The sequence below is a fragment of the Strigops habroptila genome, chromosome 5 (genome assembly GCF_004027225.2).
Source record: "Strigops habroptila isolate Jane chromosome 5, bStrHab1.2.pri, whole genome shotgun sequence".
Classification (NCBI taxonomy): Eukaryota; Metazoa; Chordata; class Aves; order Psittaciformes; family Psittacidae; genus Strigops; species Strigops habroptila.
The window spans coordinates 51578924-51600197 of NC_044281.2; the positions used below are offsets into that span (position 1 = coordinate 51578924).

Genomic DNA, 21274 nt, shown 5'->3' on the forward strand with positions numbered 1-21274 from the left:
ATCAGACTCTCAAGGCTTGTCTCATAACAATGATTGATAGGTTAGGGACTAATATCGTGTGCCTTGAGAAATTGCCTTCTTTCTCTAAGAACCTTGACAAAGAAATTGGACCCTTTAAACCACTTAAGGGGGTGATCAAAACTGTCCTGCTTGAACTGGAAGAATTTTTTGACAGTTCTTGGAATAGGCCCATAAAGGAGAATTCCATTGCTGAGCTACTGCTCATAATCATGAAAAATCTGGTCGTGGTACAAATTTCCTGTGCCATAACGCTGCCGAGTTACAAACAAGACTAGTCAGAAAGTGTTGCCATCAAATTTTTCAGAGTGAATGTCACAGGTGGAGGGCAAGTTTATTGACAGTGTAGAGCAAGAATACTTGAGAGCTGGATATTATCTACTTAGATCTGCTGTAAATAGGTTTATATTTTGACAGTAATTAGCCGTTTTGTTTCATGCATGAGTTGATAACTCAATTTAAGTAACCTACTAAAGCTTTAGAAACTAAAGATTTGCTTTCAAGCCAGTAATCTGAGGTTCAGAGGAAGCAAGCTCTCACAGGAAGAGCAAAAAGAACATGATTAAACAAAATAACATTTTAGTAGAGGTCTCCAATTTGTCACTATGAAGGAAGGTATGGTACTAACAGGACACAGCACAACAGGTCTGTGGCTCTCTAGTTCTACCACTGTTCTGCTTAGGAGATAGTTGTCCAGCTACTTCAATCCCGTCAAAACTTACAAGGGGTTTCATGGAGATATAAACATCTAACAACTAGAAAAGACTCAGGTGGGTTGATGGTTGGTTGGTTGATTGGTTGTTTTTTGCAAACTAAACTAACAATGCTGAAAGAAGTCTAGAATCAACTGGCTAGGCATGCAGAATAAAATCTGTCCTCTGCTCTTGACTTTTGCTCTGCTAGCTTGATTTCCTCAGGATTTTAGCTGCTTGGCTTGACAGGAGAATTCATGTAACTGTTTGCAATGCTTTTGTTTGCTCTAGATTTATAGAAGATTTTGAGCCCTGACAATAAGAATCCAGCCTCTTGAACTGGAATGCTCTTTGCCTCTAAAAAATTTGCTGGCTTGCATCAAAGTCATAAATACTATAATGTTGCTTGTGTCAAATCTCTTTATTGCACAGCCACATGGGAAGAGATTACGTTTTTTATTTTTCTCCTTTTAGCCACCACAATAAACTTTTGATACAGAGTTGTGAGAAGAGGTAGAGGAAGGATGCCATTAAGACAATGGAAGACAAATGGAAAATCGGGGTGCTGTCTAGACACACACTCACTTTGTTATATTGGTGTCATCCAGCTTAAGAACTGCATTCACCTTTAAAAAAAATATCTGAGCATCCTCTACAATAGCAGTTCATCTTCCCAATCACTTTTGTAAGCTACAGCACTGAAAAACATAGCTATCTGCTATTTTTTCCCCAGTTGGCCAGAATTAAAAAGAAGAAAATCATAGGCTCTGTAAAAACTTGTATAACAGTTCCACAACTTCTTCCAAATGCTCCTCTTTGGGCTGTCATCTGAAGATGTTTAGCAACTCAGGGCTTTCTGAGCTCCTCTTATGTATGAGTGGTTGCAATCACCTGTGAATGTTGAGAATTACAAGAATATTAAACGTGTTCCTTTACATAACTAAACCTAGATGTTCACTCATAGGGGTTTACAGACCACGTGAATTTGTAGGAACTATTGAGTCCTCCTTATAAGCTCTGGATAAGTGTTCTTGGTACATTGTCTTTTCTAATTAATAAAACCCTTTCTGTATGGGAAGAGAAAAGAGACTGGAGTAGTAAGTTTTGCCTAGCACCTTGCTCTGATTGTTATTAAGAGACCTGAGAATGAGTTTATGAAGCTACATAGGAGTATGTAACATAGTAAGAAAGACTTACGAAGCTACACAGTAACACTAATATCTACAAAATCTAATTTAAGAGCATAAATGTAACATGAATGACATTGCTTTAAAAACAAACACGAAACAAACAAACAAAACCCAAACAAAACCATCAAAACAGTAAAACAATTTAATTTTTCCATGGAAATTGTATTCACTGATATCTTTACATTCCTATCTTAATTGTGGCGGAGGGAAAGTTAGCGAAATGGTGAAATGTACTACAACAGGTAATTCTTTAATACCAGGAAAAAAAGAATCCGTGACCTGTTCTAAGCCCTAGCTGCAAACAGCTTATAACAAAACTATATGAAGTGCTAAATTATTATTTAAACACTGCATTTTCCACTTCAGTGCAAAATTTTATGAATCTCTTTCTGGTGCTTTACAAGTATGTGCTACTATAACTTTATGTAAACTCTCCATAATTTTTTGTCCCACTTTCTACATAAATTGAGCAAGGTATCTTTTTTAAATAAGGATACTGATGAGAATATTTTCAGTTGGAAGGAACCTACACTGATCGTCTACTCAAGGTGAGGTTGCACTAATGCTGTTTCAGGTGCAAACTAATCAATAGTGTATACAGGTCTTAATTAACCTTAAACTCACCCAAACAATTCTTTCTTTGAATATGGGTATGAAATTTGTCTATTCAAAAGTATTGCACAGAAAAATAACTGCCACACACACATATTCCAGACTTGTATTCATGACAAATTCATACAAAGGCCTTGCTTTACATTCGCTCCACATTATAATGTCAGTGGAGTTAATTAGTAGTAATAGGTGGCCCATATGGGGAATGTTTTGTGGATGCTTTTTCTACCGAACTTAAGAAAAATGTGAAAACAGTTGCTGCACAGGTTTAAAGTGAGCTAGAATGAGAATCAAAGGCATTTGAGCACTGCAATTTTCTTGGGAACAAATTAAAATAGAAATCAATAGATGTGGATTTCTAAATAACTTTGACACTTAAAAATATTAAAATCCAAAAGTGGAAAGTCAATGTCTTGTACATAGTCAAAATAATTTAAAAGAAAACTAAATTCTGGTTCCTCCTCAGGATTATTGCCAGTAGCAGAAGCCAATAATTAAGGTCAAACAAATTATATTTACTCAATTGTAGAATATTAGTTGAGGGGTTTTGTATGTGGCCGCTCTAAGAGCAGGAAAGCCTAATGTTAGCAGATTTGCTACTATATATACCCCTTTGTATTCCTGTGTTGGCCTTAGCTGCCCTAGGGCTCGTTATCTGTTAACATACATGCACACATCCCTGTGGCAAACCTAATTCATGCAGCTATACAGATCTTTGCTGACTAGCCCTTGTGTTTGCAAACCTTGCACTTAGTGGCTCACATCCTCACAGGTTACGTAAAACCGATGTGAATGGAAATTATTCCGTCAAAGATTTTCTCATTAAAATCAATGCTAGCTAGCATTTCTGTGACATCTAGATTCTTCATCAAATTTTTGATCATAAAAATATGGAAACCACTGTTAAAGGATTTTTGAGGGTTTGTTTTTCCTTTGAGATGCAATTTTTTTTATATATGTATCAAATTAAGTGCAGTATCTATATAAGTTAGTTTTGTGAAAAATGCTTTATAAAGGAGGCTAGTTTTCTATTAAAGAGCTAGCAGAGAACAGAGGATGGAATAAAACTGCATGTACTAGAAGCTGCCATAGGACTTTTTTACCTAAAACAAAAAATGAAAATTAAATCAAAATGGTCAAGTTCAGTGTAGTCCTTTTGTAATGGTCTAAAAATAATCTGCCATCTCTAACAGATAAAAGCAAACTTTGAAAAATGTAAACTATATTTAAATTTTATAATTTGCTATAAAAATACAGCACTGTTTCACATAATGAATCGAAATTCTGTTATCTGGATGAATCATCATCCTCCAGAGCTGTTCCTAAGCAGCATGCTGTCCTTGAAAGTGCTCTAAAACAGAGCTATAATGAAGCGGGCCTGGGTAGCTGCTGTCTGGTGAAGACAGTTGCTTCTTTAGCACAACTGCACAAAGGGGAGCTGGGACAAGAATTCTGAGGATGCAGGGAGGGCTAAGCTAAGTTAGGAACTTTCAGACTGACAGGAAAAAAAAAATATCATAAAAATCACAGCATGGTTTGGGTTGGAAAAGACCTTAAAGATCACCTAGTTCCAACCTCGCTGCCATGGACAGGGACACCTTCCACTAGACCAGGTTGCCCAAAAGGCCCATCCAACCTGGCCTTGAACAATGCCAATGAACAATGAGAAGTTGCCACAACTTCTCTGGCAACCTGTTCCAGTGTCTCACCACCTTCACAGTAAAAAACTTCTTCCTAATGTCTAATCATTATGACAAGACAGAGTCTGAGGCGACCCATTTCAATAGCAGCAGCCAGAAGAATGAGTTGCAGGTGGTGATGGTAAGGTGGTAAGGACTATGGTAAGGAAGTATGTTTTGCCATTCCTCACAAGTCATTTTCTCTATAATTCTCTGGTCACCAGGGAAAAGTGAGAATGGGTGCAGAGGAAGATATAAAGTATTTCTATCCTTAGACTTACAAGCAGACTACTGGTTTTCCACCATCCTCTGTTTTGCATCCCTCAGACGTCTCAGCCAACAAAGCTCCAAACATCCAGATGGGAAGATGATGTTATTTTGTATTTACTGTTAATTCTATCACCTAGCTCTAAGCCCTTAGGTCACATATTTATTTGCTTATTTAAGAGCAATGAACCAGTTGGTAATATCAATTATCTTTTGAGGATACACACTACCATACTTCATTGAAATAAGAAACTATGAAGATGCAGACTGTAGTTTCTGAAGTCATTAAAATATATCTGTGAATGAAACAACAGATTTTCATTGTTTTCCTTGCACTTTCACATGACAGCAATTTGTAATACCGTAACTGTACTTAAAAGTAAACTAGGCCCTCTTTTAATTTCAGTAGATGAATAAAAGTGTGGTTTAGTTTTGTCTTTTTTGTTTTATCATTTCATGCAATATTTATTTGCTTTTCTGTTATTAAGAATACATGAATACATGCAAGTCTCCTCAATTTTAAAATATCCTTTTCTGTTTTTCAAAGCATACTCTGGTTTCTGAGACCTTTGTAACATGTTGCCATAGCAATCTTTGAGGAGCACGAAGCTTTTGCATTCACAGGACAAGACAGCAGTGGAGTAATTATCAAGAAAAAATGAATCCATTTAAGACTTTATTCAAGCCTCTGTATTATAGGACTAGGTTATTTCAGCCAACTGGGAGGAAAAAGTGGGAGATTTCAATGCATTTGATGTGTGAACTGGAAAGTAACTATCAGGATGTGGCACATAATGTACACAATAAATAGGAGTAGAGGGATGGGACACACAGCTTCTAGGAAAGGAAGACTTTGAAATAATCTGGGCTGTTTTAATGGTAGGCCACAACCCACAAATGAACTACCCTTACACAAGGAAAAAACCTCATTTCTTGCAGGAGCAGGAACAAATGAATCATACCCTGGCCAATATGGGCTCCTAAACATGAAACTTTTGCAGTTAGTCTATGTTTTCTTTGTTTGTAGTCTTTCTTTAATAACTGAGTTATTCAAATTGTGACAAGATTCTTTTATTCCTTTATTAAGATCACAGAACTGGACTGATAATTGTTGAAACATGTAGAAGTTAAAAGACTTTTTTATCTACCTGTTTCCCTTACTGCTTTTAGCTCTGGGTGCCTTTTAAAGGAATAAAATGTTGTTCAGTAATTATTTAGCTGACATTTTAAAAACAAGACACAAGTCAGAAAGGAGCAATATAAAGACAAAGCATGCAAAGGTGCTTGTGAAGCAGTCACATGCTGTCTCCCACCCCTAACAAATTTTTACCAGTGCCTAATAGTTTCAGATGCTGCTTTAGACTCAACTTGCAGCAGTATTGCGAAAAGACTTTTCTTGACAAGCTCTGTCAGATTCTGCCTATTGGAAGCTCAACTGGCAAAATGTGAGACATTCAGCACTCAGAAGTCCTGTTTTTCCTAATAATAAAAGCTGGTAAGTAATGCAGATAGTTTTCTCTTTGCTGCTGGCTTACACTAGAGCACTTGATAGAATTACTATAGGAAGTAGCAACTAAAATCATGTCTGCATTAAGAGTGTGTGAAATATAGAATTTTTTTATCTGATGAGTGAAGTGGCATCCCAAAGTTAAGCAGCAAAACAGCCTGGTTATTCTGACTACAGCCATTGTCTGACATTTCTGTAATACTTAAACATTGTTCCAGCTTTTGAATCTGGGAACCCTGAGTAAGGCAAGCTGGATCCTGCTTGCCTTGGGTAACATAGTGGTGTTGTCAGGTGTTTGTGTTTTGCCATATGGTTTCTTCAGTGAATGTGAATGCAAGTGAAGAACTGTCCTGGGTTCAGCTACAGCACTCATTTTTTCTCCTTCTTAGTAGCTGGTGCAGTGCTGTGTTTTTTAACTTTCAGCCTGGGAACCATGCTGATAACACCCATGTTTTTAGTTGTTGCTAAGTAATGCTTACTCTGGTCAAGGACTTTCTCAGTCTCATGCTCTTGCCAGAGAGGAGGGGAAGCCTGGAGGAAGCATAGACAGGACACCTGACCCAAACTAGCCAAAGGGGTATTCCATACCATAGCACATCATGCCCAGTATATAAACAGGGGGGAGTTACCCAAAAGGCCCAGATCGCTGCTGAGGTCGGGCTGGGTATCGGTCGGCAGGTGGTGAGCAATTGTATCCTCTCCCCTTGTTATTTCCCTTATCATTATTATTATTATTGGTGGTAGCAGTAGTGGTTTTGTATTACACCTTGGTTACGGGACTGCTCTTATCTCAACACGTGGGAGTCACATTCTTTCGATTCTCCTTCCCATCCCTCCGGGAGCGGGGGGAGGAAGAAGAGGGGGAGTGAGCGAGTGTCTGCGTGGTTCTGAGTTACCAGCTGGGCTTAAACCACGACAAGAACATTGATTTGAGCAGCATTCATTTAGATGAGACTATTCTGACTCAGAAAATACTCCTTCTCTACCTCAAAACTGAGCAACCAATCTCCTGTCCCCAAAACTCTGTCCCTTTACAGTCTGTATGGCAGGCATGCTGCTACTTGCAAGGAAACAAACATCACTGACCTTCTTTGATCTTATTTACTGGTGCTCAACAACTCCAAACAACTTTGGAGATCTCTCACCACCACCATAGAACCTGGAAGGGGAAAAGAGCCTGTGTTTTGTCCAGTAACTCCCACTGAAATTGTCCTGGTAATAGACTAAGAAGAAACGAAGTGGGTGAAAATGCTGGTTACAGGTTGTAAAGGACCCCAGGAATGAAAGCAGGCTGAGGAAAAAGGATACGTCCCAAAGACCTTAGCTATAATACCTTAAACACACTTTAAATATAATACCCAGGCTGCTCTATGATCCTCTCACTCTACATGTCACCATTTATTACTCAGGAAAAGCCAAAGCTCATTGCTGTGTCTCCTTTATGCCTAACAACCTGTTAACACCTGTTATAGACTTTAAAATAGGTTGTATAACAGGTTTAAAATTATTTTTGAAAAACTCTGATTTTCAGGGTAGTTACTGGAAAGAGCCAAGAGAAGGGATGTTTTCAGAGGCTGGGCATAAGCCTGAAGTGAAGAAACTCTTCCACAAACCTGCCCCAAACACACGTAAGGACAGAGATGTTCCCGGCCACTTAAAAATTTAAGCGAACTTCAGATATTTTTTTCTTTTTTAACTGGAAAAATTCCTATTTAAATTCTGCAGCCTAGAAATAACTCGTGTTCAGCACTAAAACCGCCCCCAACCGTGCAGGGAAGGGTCCCCTTACTCGAGGGGAGGAGACGCTCTGGTGGGAGTGTTGAGGGAAACATGTCGGGCAGGGGCCGTGGGGGGAAGGGGGTGTCCCGTCACCTCACGGGGGCTGTGGGCAGAAGCCGGCGGATGCGGCGCCTCCCGCCGCATCGGAGCGGGCCGGTCGCCGCGGACGGGTCCGCCATCGCCCCCGAGGCGGCCGCTGGGGAGGGGCGGGAGCGGCGATGCCGGCCTTCCCGTACCTGCCAGTTGCCGCGGTCCTGGCCACCCTCCTCGGCGGCACCGCAGCCGCCCGGTACGGGCGTGAGAAACGGCGAGCGCGGGCGGCGGTGGGTGCCCAGCGGCGCCGCTGGGAGGGGAAGCGCTGGCTGGGTTGAGACGGCGGCACATGGCGGGCGGCTGCTGAGCGGAGGCGCGGTGTGAGCTCTCGCTCCTCGGCAGCGGTGCTAGGGGTGGCGCTGGGGCGGCAGGCGGCCTGGGAAGGGGGGGAGTGCTCGTGCGCAGGTATAAGAGGGGCCGATCCCGGACCCGGGCATGGCAGAGACTCTGAGCCCCTGCACCCCACGGGGCCAGTGTCAGGCCAGCATGGGTGCCAACTCCTCGTCAGCTGGTGTGGACACTAACGCCTCCTCGGCTGCCTCTGCGCTGATGAGCAGCAGCACGTGGAGGGGCCGAGAGCCCTTCTCCGTCTTCACCATCCTCATTCTGACCCTGCTGGTGCTCCTGACCGTGGCCACCTTTCTCTGGAACCTGTTGGTGCTGGCGACCATCCTGCGAGTGAAGGCTTTCCACCGGGTGCCCCACAATCTTGTGGCCTCCACAGCACTGTCGGATGTGCTGGTGGCAGCCCTGGTGATGCCGCTGAGCTTGGTGAAGGAGCTGTCAGCAGGGCGGCGGTGGCGGCTGGGACGGGCACTATGCCTCGTGTGGGTCTGCTTCGACGTGCTGTGCTGCACGGCCAGCATTTGGAATGTGACCGCCATCGCCCTGGACCGCTACTGGTCCATCACCCGTCACCTGGAGTACACACTGCTCACCCGCCGCCGCATCTCCAACGTCATGATCGCTCTCACCTGGGCGCTCTCTGCTGCCATCTCACTCGCCCCGCTTTTTGGCTGGGGGGAGACCTACAGTCCTGAGCAGGAGCGCTGTCAGGTTAGCCAGGAGCCCTCCTACACCATCGTCTCCACTGGCGGGGCTTTTTACCTGCCCCTCTGTGTGGTGCTCTTTGTCTACTGGAAGATCTACAAGGCGGCCAAGTTCCGTGTGGGGGGCCGCAGGAAGAACGCTGTGGTGCCCCTGCCTGAGGCTGCCCAGGTAAGGGTGAGGAACGGGAAGGAGAGTCCCCAGTGCCTCCCTCACTTCTGGGGGCTTCTGGTTCTGCTGCTCATTTGCTCCCAGCTGCCACCCCTGCGTTGGTGGTTTAGACACAGTGAGGAGACATGCTGTGGGGGTCTCGTGTGAGTTTAGCTCTGTTACAGACCGGGTATGAGCAGTTATTAGCTAGTGAAAAAGTGCCACTCTTGGAGAAGAGTTTTATTCTCATTTTTCTCTTAAGTGTGCCATAGAAATAAGTGACAGGTGCATTCACTGCCAGTCTGGAGCCATTTGAAAGTCATGTCTTTAATCTGAATTTGCCATTCCTTGGGGTTTTTTCATCTTTTTTTTTTTTTTCCTCTTTATTTTTTAGTGTTAATGGGGTAAAGGAATACATAATCAGATCCCTAGGTTGTGTACAGAGTAAATGCATACACATTTCTCTACCAGCATGTCTATAGAGAAATGTGTATGCGTTTGTGTGGGATCTATCAGTGTCTGAGTAGAATTTAACAAGCAAGACACTTTATTTATGTACTTGGGCTAAATTACCTTGAATACTGGGGACATACTGCTCCCTGCATAGTGCTGAAGCAACAAGCAGTTGTTTCTATTTAAAAATTACCAGCTGTCTTAAAAACCATGTCCTCTTCCTTATCCCAAACATTGCCTGTAACCCCACAAAGCCCCAGTCATGTGGGAGGTCTCATTAATTTTGGGGATATAGCTAGCTGATAGGAAAGGGGTTGGAGTTGACCCCTTGTGTCCCATTAAGTCAAGCCCTCTGCATGATGACACTGTGACCTATGCTGTGTTGCCAAGGTGCTCAGTAGTGCTCTCTGTAAACTCAGCCTTCTGTGACATGCTTTTACTCTCACTCCTACCTGTGGAAATGATTCTTTACAGTATGTTTTTGTGATTGCATGTTGTACTTGCTAAGTCCAGTTCCTGGACAAAACATGAGCTGTGTGGTTGTTAGAGATACCTAAAGAGACATGGACATTTCTGTTCAGTTGGGGTTAATACTGCAGAGCCTCCCTCTGCTGAATCCCTCCAACTTTAGTTTGGACTCATGGTAGGAATGATGTTATTATGGTCACAAAAAGTCTATGGGTTGTATCCCCTGATTCTAGCAAGAGGTGACAGCACTGGCAATTTTATGTGGTCAGATTTGATTGTAATGTCTTGAAGATATTTTTAATATAAACTGATTTATGAAGCTGTCTTCCATGTAAAAGCACAAAATGTGTCAGAAAAGGTGGGAGTGTCTCCTCTAGTGGCATTCTTTTTTGGGTTTTTTTTTCCTATGGCCTTCATCCCGTGGTTTGCACCAAATTTCCAAGTTGTTCTAAGTATGACTAATGTATTGGTTGGAGTTAATGTATAATCTTCCCAAGCACAAGAGCTAGCTGAATATTTGTAGTGGTTTTGCATGCTTGATGTTTTACATACACACATACTCTTACAGGACTAGTTGTTTGGAAGCTAAATGAGCTGAGGCATGGCTGCTGAAGTTTTAGCCTATAGAGACACCTCGTTGGCATGTCAGTTTTAACAAGAAAGAGTCTGGCTCCTAATTGTCATAGTTCTGTCTGCAAATCCCTCCTTGCGTGGGCAGAGCTAGGCTGGCAGGTGAGTGCTTTTTGCTGATGCAGTGTCTAGGAGCTAGTTTAGGCTGTACTGACACAAATGTTCCTGTCAGTGTGAGCTGAATCCCTGTTTTGAAGGGATTGACAATGTAGCTGTTATTCCAACACCAGCAAATGCTCAAGCCAGTAGTTCATCTTTCTTGTACTGGCGGGGATTGACATACTAACTTCTTTTATAACAGTGATTCTTGAATATGCAATCAGTGTCTAGTGGCAACCTTCCCCATTGCCCCAGCAGCTTCGTTTGCTGGCTTAAATAAAAAGATCTTTGTGATTCAGATGCAAACCTTTGCTCCTCACCTAAAGAAAAAGCTGATTCCCAGCTGCACACATTTTCATTAAATGAACCCATGGATCAAAGGAGTTGATTATTCCTGCCCCTTTGCAGTTTTCTTTCCTTAAAAGACAGTGACTTACTCACTGAGTAAGGGTATGTGGCAAACCTGGTGAGGTGATGCAGCTTTGCTTCTCCACATGCAGGGGTTATTAGGCTGTCAGCATCAGCTCTGTCCTTCTCTCTTATGGGGCAAATTCTGTTCCACTTGTTTTGCCCTTCAACTCACTCTAATTTTCCATTTCTTTCTCCCTTAACATCTCTCCTACCTCTACTTTCTTTCCTACCTTCCTTCTCTGAGAATGCTCACCTGTCATGCTTGCCCTTGGAACAGTTTTCTTCTGTCACTGTTAATCTGGGTGCGAAGTGCCCTCTGCATCTATGTCAGTGTTCTCCCTGGGTGCCCTGCACTAGTTGGTCTGAGTAACATCAAAGGGGCTTTCAGCAGCTGATGACAAAGGCTGGCAGGGCTTCCCAGGCTAGAAGTGAGTAGGAACAGCAGTGATTCCTGCTGGGAGAGACATCTGTGTTGCACTTGGGTATTTGCTGTCAGGTAGCACTGGATTGGAACTGCATGCCAGGGCTGCAATTTATGGCATGAAGTATACCCAGCAGTGTAGCTGGTTGGTTCTAGCAAGTTAATTTAAAGAGGAAAAGATTTGAGGTCATATGCCAGTAGAAGTGCCTTGAAGAAACCGATGTACCAAGAGGAACAATCAGGATGGTACCTTAATGTTTTGTACAGTGCTTTCCAGCCAACAGAGCCAGGCACCAAAGTTTGCAGGTTGCCGCTGTGTATAAACATGTGTGTGTATATATATATACACACACACACAGAGAAAGGGCAGTTGTCTCTAAGCTGAGAGTTGGCATACATAAGTTATGTTTCTATACTCTTTTGGAGATGCAGAAAAGAGTAGTTACAAAATAACTATCTTGAGTAATTTTTGGTTAAAATTTTACTTGTGTTTTTGAAAAACACTTTTGGAAGTGTTAAAAAACCCCAGGTGAGAGACGTGGACATGAAACATTTGAGGTGCTTCTAGTTTGAATGAGAGCTTTTTTCTTTCTTCCCCTTGAAACAAAAACAAAACAAAACAAAAAAATGCAGAATTGGGACCCTAAATTAGACTGTTTTTTTTTTTTTTTTTTTGTAATTATGAAACTCCTTAAAAAGTGAATTCTACAGTCAATACTGACATGAGTGAGCCTTGTGAAAAAACTAGTGACATACCATCACTGACAGAGAGCTATACTCTGTCACACCTTGTTGATAGCAGGTAATGATTGTCTCCATAAGTAGTCCAATTGAAATAAATGAGACTGCTTGAAAAAGAGCCTGAAAACCCTACTGGATAGTGCCCTTTTAGATCAATGAAGTCACTTGTTACATAGGTTTTGCCTGGCAAAACCAAGGATGGCAGAATCTGAATGTCAGGATTATTTACATGTAGCAATTTCAAAGTCATGTGAGGAGTTAAAAATCAAGTTCTGCTGATGGTTGTGGGTTTTGATTGTTTGCTTGGTGTTTTCTTTCTCCCCTCTACGTACCTTGTATAGTCAATGAGTAATTAGGCCTGAGCCAAACCTTACCAGTTTTGTGAGAATCCTTCCCATTTTAGGTAGTATCAGGCCCCAGAGTTCCAACAGTGTAGTGTTGTTCTACACCTTGGCCTGCTGGCCTCTCCAACCCATATGGACCATATGGGAGAGAAAACAGATTATCCTCTGAAGGAGTTGCAGGTCTTCCATTTCTTATTTCTGCCTCTGACTATATAAGTAGAGGAGATAGGTCAGGAAACAAAGTGCAACTGTCCAGAAAACTGGTAGCAGATAGAATCATAGAATGGTTTGGGTTGGAAGGGACCTTAAGGATCATTTAGATCCATGGGCCATGGGCAGGGACATCTTCCACTAGATCAGGTTGCTCAAGGTTCTGTCCAGCCTGGCCTTGAACACTTCCAGGGATGGAGCATTCACAGCTTCCTTGGGGAGCCTGTTCCAGTGCCTCACCACCCTCACAGTAAAGAACTTCTTCCTTATATCTAACCTAAATCTCCCCTGTTTGTTTGAACCCATTGCCCCTTGTCGTATCACTACAGTCTCTCATGAATAGTCCCTCTCCGGCATCCTTGGTGTCAGATTAGAGAAAAGTGACGCAGGAAGCAAAGTGGCTATGATTTTGTTGGAAAAATGCAGAGTTGTTCCTGCTTACAGCAGCAGAAGATCCTGTGACAGAAAGCAGGTGTTCTCTTCCCTATCAAATGTACTGTTGTCATATTGCTGGAGCATCCAAGAAAATGTAGGCATTCCTATGTTTTGATCCTTTGCTGTGCATTTCATTTTCTTGTGTTCTTGTTTAAAGTTTGCCAAAGCTGCACTGAGGCAGGAACCATCTTTGCTGAATCACATAGGTAATAGGCAAAACTCTGAACTTGTAGTCAGATTTGATTGATGTTTATCACCTTTACTGTTGTTCTGTTATTGGAGACCCTGGAGGTACAGTATAAACACATGCACAGTACCTGACATGAAGGATCATTAATAACAATCATTAAAGCTATAAGGAACACTTTAAATCAAGGGATTTCATCAGAAGCTCCTTGGTGGCATGTTTTTTATAATGCTGTTAGGAACACAGGAACTGGGAACAGAGGCTCTAGGAACATACAGCCATTCAGTAGCAGTAATTTACTGGCAGCAGACGAACAACAAAAGTGGCATTGAACTTGTCGTGGTTTGAGCCCAGCCGGTAACTCAGAACCACGCAGCCGCTCGCTCACTCCCCCCCCTTCCTCCTCCCCCCGCTCCCGGAGGGATGTGGAGGAGAATCAAAAGAATGTAACTTCCACGGGTTGGGATAAGAGCAGTCCAGTAACTAAGGTATAATACAAAACCACTACTGCTACCACCAATGATAATAACGATTAGTGAAATAACAAGGGGAGAGGATACAATTGCTCACCACCCGCCGACCGATACCCAGCCCGACCCGAGCAGTGATCTGGGCCTTCTGGGTAACTCCCCCTGGTTTATATACTGGGCATGTCGTGCCATGGTATGGAATACCCCTTTGGCTAGTTTGGGTCAGGTGTCGTGTCTCTGCTTCCTCCCGGCTTCCCCTCCTCCCTGGCAAAGCATGAGACTGAGAAAGTCCTTGGTTGGAGTAAACATTACTTAGCAACAACTAAAAACATCAGTGTTATCAGCGTTGTTCCCAGGCTGAAAGTTAAAAAACACAGCACTGCACCAGCTACTAGGAAGGAGAAAAATGACTGCTACAGCTGAACCCAGGACAGAACTGTAATTGCCTATCAATGTACAGAAGAATGAATTCTGGAACTAAAACCAAATTCCTTTGTATCTGCCGAAGAATTTGTACTTGAGAGCTCTTTTCCTTCATTTAACTCTCTTTATGATACTCTGCCTGGGAAGTGGTCATCTCTGCACTTCTCAGAGCCTGTTGCCCCTGGAGCAAGTCCTGCAAAGGGCTACTAGAATGATTAAAGATCTGGAGCATCTTTCATATGAGGAAAGGCTGAGGGAGCTGGGCCTGTTCAGCCCAGAGAAGGGAAGGCTCAGGGTGTACAGATACTTGCACACTTACAACGTGTGTAAGTATCTGAAGGGAAGGTGTCAAGAGGATGAGGCCAGAAACTTCTTGGTGGTGCCAGGCAATAGGACAAGAGGCAGTGAGTATAAAATGAAACAGGAGGTTCCACCTGAACTGTGAGAGTGATTGAGTGTTGGAATAGGTTGCCTGGAGAGGTTGTGGAGTCTCCCTCCCTGGAGATACACAAGAGCTGTCTGTACACAATTCTGAGCAATGTGCTCTGGGTGACCTGGCTTGATCCCAGAGGTTGGACTAGATGACCTCTGGTGGTCCTTTCCAGCTTCAACCATTCTGTGGTTCTGTGAAATAGCTGATGTAATGAATTCAGGACCTAATTCTGGCCTCAGAGTAGCAGTCTTTTTACACCAGCTTTTCCCCCCACTGCTCCTGACTTGTAGCTCCTGCCTGGAGCAGTGCCTGGGTGGATGGAAAGAAATCTGTGCCCAAGGCATAGGGTGTTGCTAGTGACTGAGTAAGAACAGTGTGCAACACTCTGCAGAAATGCTCACAGAAGAGATATGTGCCCAGTGTAAACTGAGGCATCTTAACAGATTGCTTTAATTTACGGTCTGCAACCACCTTTTCTCCTGTTGTAGCCTGCTTGCTAGTGCTCATCAGTAGGCCCAAAATGGGGGTATAGGACTGGGCTTGTCCTTTGTGGCACAGCAATGACAGTCAGATATTGTGACTAGCAGCTACATAGTCTTTTTGGCTTGTGCTCATGTTCAGACAATGCCAAACTGCAGTGGATTACCCAATGCCTGCATGGGGCAGGGGAGGGGAATCCCTGAGCAGGGGCCCCCTGCCAGCACTGTGTAGTACAATAGTGTTTGCCTACAGTAGATTAATTTACTTTCAATGTACTTTGCGTGGGCTGGTTTATGACAGTCTTGACAATGTGGTCTTGGGGGCAGATAGTTGTTAAAAGAATAATCTTGCACCAGCCAGGCCAGGAACATGAGTCAAGTCTGCTGAAAATCATAGAGAGAGCAATAAAGAAAATTAAAAAATTGAAATTATAATGAAAGTTTGGAGTTGCCCAGTTTTGCAGTCTGCATTCATAGAATCATAGAATCAACTAGGTTGGAAAAAACCTTTAAGATCATCAAGTCCAACCTTGGCAGGACTGCCAAGACCACCAATAAACCATGTCACAGAAGGCCTCATCTACACAGTTTCTGAACACTTCCAGGGATAGTGATTCCACCACTTCCCTGGGCAGCCTGTTCCAATGACTGCTCACCCTCTCAGTGAAGAAGTTGTTCCTAATATCCAATCTAAACTTCTCCTGGTGCAGCTTGAGGCTGTTACCTCTTGTTCTATCGCTTATTACTTGGGAAAAGAGACCAGTACCTACTCTTTCCATCCCCTGTTCAGGTAGCTGTAGAGAGCGATAAGGCCCCCCCAAGCCTTCTCTTCTCCAGACTAAGCAGCCCCAGTTCCCCTAGTGTTCCTCATAAGACTTATTCTCTAGACACTTCACCAGTTTTGTTGCCCTTCTAAACTGATGCATATTGATGCATATTTTCTGATATGAACAGCACTTCAGATTAAATCCGTGTTTAACTCCAAAAATCTAGTGAATTTACTTGTTCCCTGAGGAATCTACCCGCACAGCAGGGATGAGATGCTGGCACTCCTGTAGTAGTTGAGTAGTTGAGTTGAGGCAGGGAGGGAGCACAGAACTGCAAAGCTGGCACATTTACAGGGGAGTCGAGCACAGGAGCACTGAGCATAGGGCCCCACTAGAAACCCTCTGTGAAGTCCTGTCCCTTTTGTGGTAGTGCAAGCCAGGAGCAGCTGGCCAGTGGACCACAGGGCTGCCAAGTGGCAGGGTGCACGCCAGGGCTGGCACTTCGAACAGTACCCCATGCTGGGAATGCCCAAGAGGCAGGTGTCATGGTGGATGAGCCTGATGGAGAGCCAACTGAGCAAGAGGCGGTCACAGCGTGTGTGGCTGGTCAGCTAGAAACAACATAGGGGGTGAGCATTAGACACTGATGATCATGGAAAGCTGAGCTTTCATGCAACTTCCTCGGTTTGTGTGATTGTTCAAGGCACAGGCTGAAGGACCTTGCTGGGTAGGGATGTTAGTTACCTTTTCAAGAACATTTTGTGTGTCCTTTTCAAAGGATTTCTTATGGAAAATTGAAGCAAAATATCTCCAGCCTGCCAGGGATATTTACACAGGATACTTAATGGAAGGTTCAATGAGAGATCCCATTATTTTTCCTAAAGCACCAGGCTGCTATTTGCACTTTATTGTTACTGTTACTACAACATTATAGAGAAGTCCCAGGTAGAACTAGTGAAAAAATAATGGGGGGGGGGGAGAAGCTATGACAACAGAAAAAGTAGAAATTCTGTAGGTAGGAAGACAACTACTGTCTTGTAATTTACAAAAAATACCAGAATCTATTTTCACTTGCTGTTTAGTATTCAGAGGCCTGATCTAACAACCAGTGGTTTGTGAAAACTCCTCTGATTTCAGTAGGAGCTTGGCCAGGCTGTAAATACATGTTCCATTAGGGAAAACATCTCAGGACTGTGGTATCTTGTATAAAAATAAATTAAACATCTTTTTCCTGTAATACGTAGTTAAAACAATAAAAGAGTTGCTACTAGTAAATTTCGCAGTTCAGTTACAAGCCTTCTAAAACCTTACATACCAAAAAGACTGATTTGATATGGCACACTGCAAGCTCTATCTTCTGAGTAAGAGTTGAAGGTTAAATATAGTGCCAAACCATGCCCAGTGCTAGTGACAAAGTAAGTCCTTTGTATGGCTCTTCCCAAGAGGCATACTTATGTAGCTATTCCTGAGGGCTAAGACGTAATCTTTCAGGGTTGCTTGTCACAAATTTGTCCTCGTGTCATACATTCATCTCTTTTTGCAGAGTGTGATTAAGGATGTGTAGAGCAAGTCTTTCTGGAGACATATGGTGTGATCCTTGCTACATGAGGGGTGTCTCATTTTAATTGTCAGGACAGATGTGATTTTCATTTTCCTCCATTATTTGCCTGCACCCATAATCTGCTGCTCATACATTCTGCAGACATGTCTCATGTCTGAGGGCGAAGACAGGGATATCCATCTTGAAGAGTGATTTTTCAGCCTTTGCCAGTGCTTCCCTCTCTCTGCGTTGCTGTGCTCCTATCAAATGGAAGCCCTCTATTATAAAGCTTGAACAAAGGAGGCACGTGCATGTGGAATATGCAGCTGATTTAACAACAAGCCATCTTTGGAGTGGCAACAAAGTCTTGCAGTGCCTGTGTATTATCACTTAGGCAAATTTTAGAGCCTCAGGTTGTATTCTTAACTGTTTATTTTATTGCACTGTCTTCATAACTGAAGCATGTAGAAGAACTTTAAACTCACAGATACTTTAATCTTCAGATTAAAATCTCAAGGGAGTATCTTTTTCTGGTTTGACTCTGAGCACAGAATAATAACTTGTGCCCAGAACCTGTTTTCCATGGCCTCACTGCCACCTGGAGCACTGGGCTGTACTTACTGCACAGATAAATGCCTTGCCCTGAGTGAGAGAGAAGGCAAGAAGGACCGTCAGCAGACTGGAGTAACTGAAGTTTTCTCCTCGCTTGTGTAACTTCTGCTCAAGCCAGAATTTGAACTGAAAGTGACTGAAACCATGTTTTTCTGGCAATAGAATACTTTTTTTTGTCAGAATACTACTAGATCTGAGTGACAGAAGAGGGAAAAGGGGGATCAGAAAATGCTGCTCTCCAGCAAAGCTTTTTGGTGATTACTACCAGAGTATTTTATGAGCTAATTCCAAATGGTGGCACAGCGCCTGAGGGTGCATCATTTCAGGTGCATCCTTATGCTTCCATTGTCATATACTGTGTTGGCACTGACCAGGCAGCAGCAGGTGCGATCAGTCCCTCTCCCGAAGGGAGAAGTGCCTGTGATGAGATAGCCTCTGTCAAGGAGGAGCAGAAGACACCCAAGTTCTGTCTTTCATAAGGGACTCTTCTTAATGGATTTACTTTCCACTGAAATATTTCGAACGTATTCAGTTTTATTTCAGGCATATATGATGTTTCTTTTTTTTGGGGGGGTGTGGGGGTGTGTGTGTACCAATGGAATATTGGTATTTTCCAAAGATCAGACACATTTCTTAAAACTTTCCTTTAACTGAAATCCTGTTCTTTCATTTAAAAAGTTCTGATGGAAAAAATTTCCTGCAGATTTAGCCTAGTTTGTTGGGGTATGCTCTGTCCCTTCTGCAGAACAAGTAGCAGTGCCAAGCTCCTGCGGCCACCAGAGGTGTGAATCCAGGCACTTAGGCTAAATAGCTTTAAGAGCAGGCATTTGTGGCAGGTTCCTCCCTAATACCATAGGGAAATGAACCAAAGGGCCTGCAATGACATGAAACTCATTTATGATTTAGGGCTGAGAAACCCTAGAGGTCATGTAGCAGCGTCGGAGAGTCCAGGTTAGAGATGGGCGGAAGGCACTTGCTTTTGTTAGCCTTCCTTACCACCCTGATTTCCCACTAGTTATCAAGACATCCAGTAAACTGAAAAAGAATGCCCACAACACGTGGCATTGGTTACTCTATTTATTTAGCTTTGTCAGTCACACTCAACAGCTTTTCAAATGTAATGAGAAGTCTGGTAATTTTGGCACTCTGGGGCATTTTCTTTCTTTTAGCATGGAAGGAAGGGAGTTGGGGCCTTTTGTGGTAGGTGCACAGATGTTGTGCTGTCATTTAAAAGTAATACTTCACTCAAACAAACTGTCTCAGTAAGAATCTGTGTTTGCTTTTGTTTTGAGGTGAAGGAAGCTTCACATGAACCACAGATGGTGTTTACAGCTCGTCATGCAGCTATCACTTTCCAGACAGATGGAGAAACATGGAGAGAACAGAAAGAGAAAAAGGCAGCTCTGATGGTTGGCATCTTAATTGGAGTTTTTGTGCTGTGCTGGATCCCTTTCTTCATCACAGAATTAATAAGTCCCCTCTGTTCCTGCAACATCCCACCCATCTGGAAAAGCATCTTTCTTTGGCTTGGGTACTCCAATTCTTTCTTTAATCCTCTCATTTATACGGCATTTAACAAAAATTACAACAATGCCTTCAAGAACCTTTTTGTAAAGCAGAGATAAAAGGGGACACAGAGTAGAAAATTATTCTTTTATTGTGCAATACAGAGATTTCTTGAGGGAAACATGCCTATGATGGGTGCTGTTTTCATGCACAAGAGCTACTTGAAGGCATTTAGGAACAATCAAAAAGAAGATGGAAGATGTTTGGATATAAATCTACTGGCAGTTTACTGTTCCCCCCTGGAAATACATACATATATTCTGCTCCAGGGATTGGCAAAGAAGATTGAAGCAGTGAATACCTCCCGTCTGCTCTTTGAATCAACACGTTACGGTCTGCAAGCCAACCACTCTCTGTGTCTAATACCATGACTGTCAAATCTAACTGGACTGATCTCATGTAACCAGCTACAGGTGCCATTCTGTAGGACTCTCTTCATTAGCAAAGGCACCAGTGGGAACTGCTAATTGAGCAATACTGAAATGTTTGTGATATGGGCAGGATGCCGGCTTCGTTTCTGAGATTTCTTTGGAAGGGAAAAAATACGCTATATTCAATCAGTTGCTGAACTGATGTGAAATTAAAATGGATGAACAAGCAGCTCAGAAACATGCCCTAGTATGATTGAAGGGCTGTGTGTTCTCTAGCAAGCAGCAGTCCTTGAGGGAAGTCTCAGTGAAATACAGGACAGCTATGTCCCCTGGGGTTATGTGAAACTTTAAAGCCAAGTGTAAAATTATTCAGAGCTACTGGAAGTGTGCTCTCACTGCTTGCACAGGAGGAGGACCTAGCATGGAGTCTTCACCTGCAGTGTACTTTCTCACTCTGCAGGGCTCAGGCTCTTCCTGTTTTCTACAGCCCAGGTGAGCTCCAGCCAGATACCTGATAACTCCAAGTGAAGCGGGACTGTCTGCATTATCATTTAATGCTATATCATAAAACTAAGCCTGCACCTGCGTTACAAACACCAAACATGTTGTGTCCAATCAGCAGGTTTGCTGGCAGCACCATGTGGTTGCTTGGCAGGAGTCAGTGAGTATCACCCGCACTGCACTGTCTGGGGTCCTTGCACCACAAATGTTGTGTCCATCACCCTACTCAGGAGAAGCACACAATGTGTCAGCTTACATCACCTTCCTCCTTCTGTAAGAAAGGTCTTGATGCCATCAGCTCTAAGTGACTCCAGAAACTCCAGTGACTCAAAATCAAGCCATAAATTGTTTTTCCAAGATCTCACAAACACTCATGTCCCAACAACATATACATAAATAAATTAAAAGTTAAGTATTTCCACGTATACTGCTCGATCTCTCTCTCTGTTAGTTTCTCTAGTGGGTTTTGCTTCCTCCCCTTACCTGAGAAGGGCTGCTGAGTATTTCTAGTGTGGCAGCTTTTTACAGATACAGAGTCCCAGCGCCCTCTCCCATCTCCTCCTAAAGCTGCTTTAGCTTCTGCAAGGACAAAATATCATAGCGATACTGATGGGGCTGGGCAATATCACAACTAGTTTTGAAGTTGAGGTTTAACCTTTTGCACTGCCGTCCTCTGCCA

The 21274-nt window shown here is 43.1% G+C and overlaps 1 protein-coding gene across 2 annotated transcripts; it reads left to right on the forward strand.

The window, feature by feature from the left end:
- Positions 1–8258: 8258 nt before the first annotated feature.
- On the forward strand, positions 8259–21020 carry LOC115608509 (5-hydroxytryptamine receptor 5A-like). 2 transcript variants are annotated; one of them, XM_030487399.1, is made up of 2 exons: positions 8259–9055; positions 19450–21020. In XM_030487399.1, the coding sequence occupies exons 1-2, from the start codon at positions 8273–8275 to the stop codon at positions 19780–19782; spliced, it is 1116 nt and encodes a 371-aa protein (XP_030343259.1). In that variant the 5' UTR covers positions 8259–8272; the 3' UTR covers positions 19783–21020. The 2 variants fall into 2 exon arrangements, with proteins under 2 accessions (XP_030343259.1, XP_030343260.1); XM_030487400.1 differs by having other exon boundaries at positions 19456–21020.
- Positions 21021–21274: the final 254 nt, after the last annotated feature.

What these genes read in the sequence shown, in the direction of transcription:
- LOC115608509 (XM_030487399.1), top strand. Translation starts at nt 8,273, where the DNA reads ATGGCAGAGACTCTGAGCCCCTGCACCCCACGGGGCCAGTGTCAGGCC. An exon ending in CCCTGCCTGAGGCTGCCCAG is followed by an intron (nt 9,056 to 19,449) that starts GTAAGGGTGAGG and finishes TTTTGTTTTGAG; the next exon opens with GTGAAGGAAGCTTCACATGA.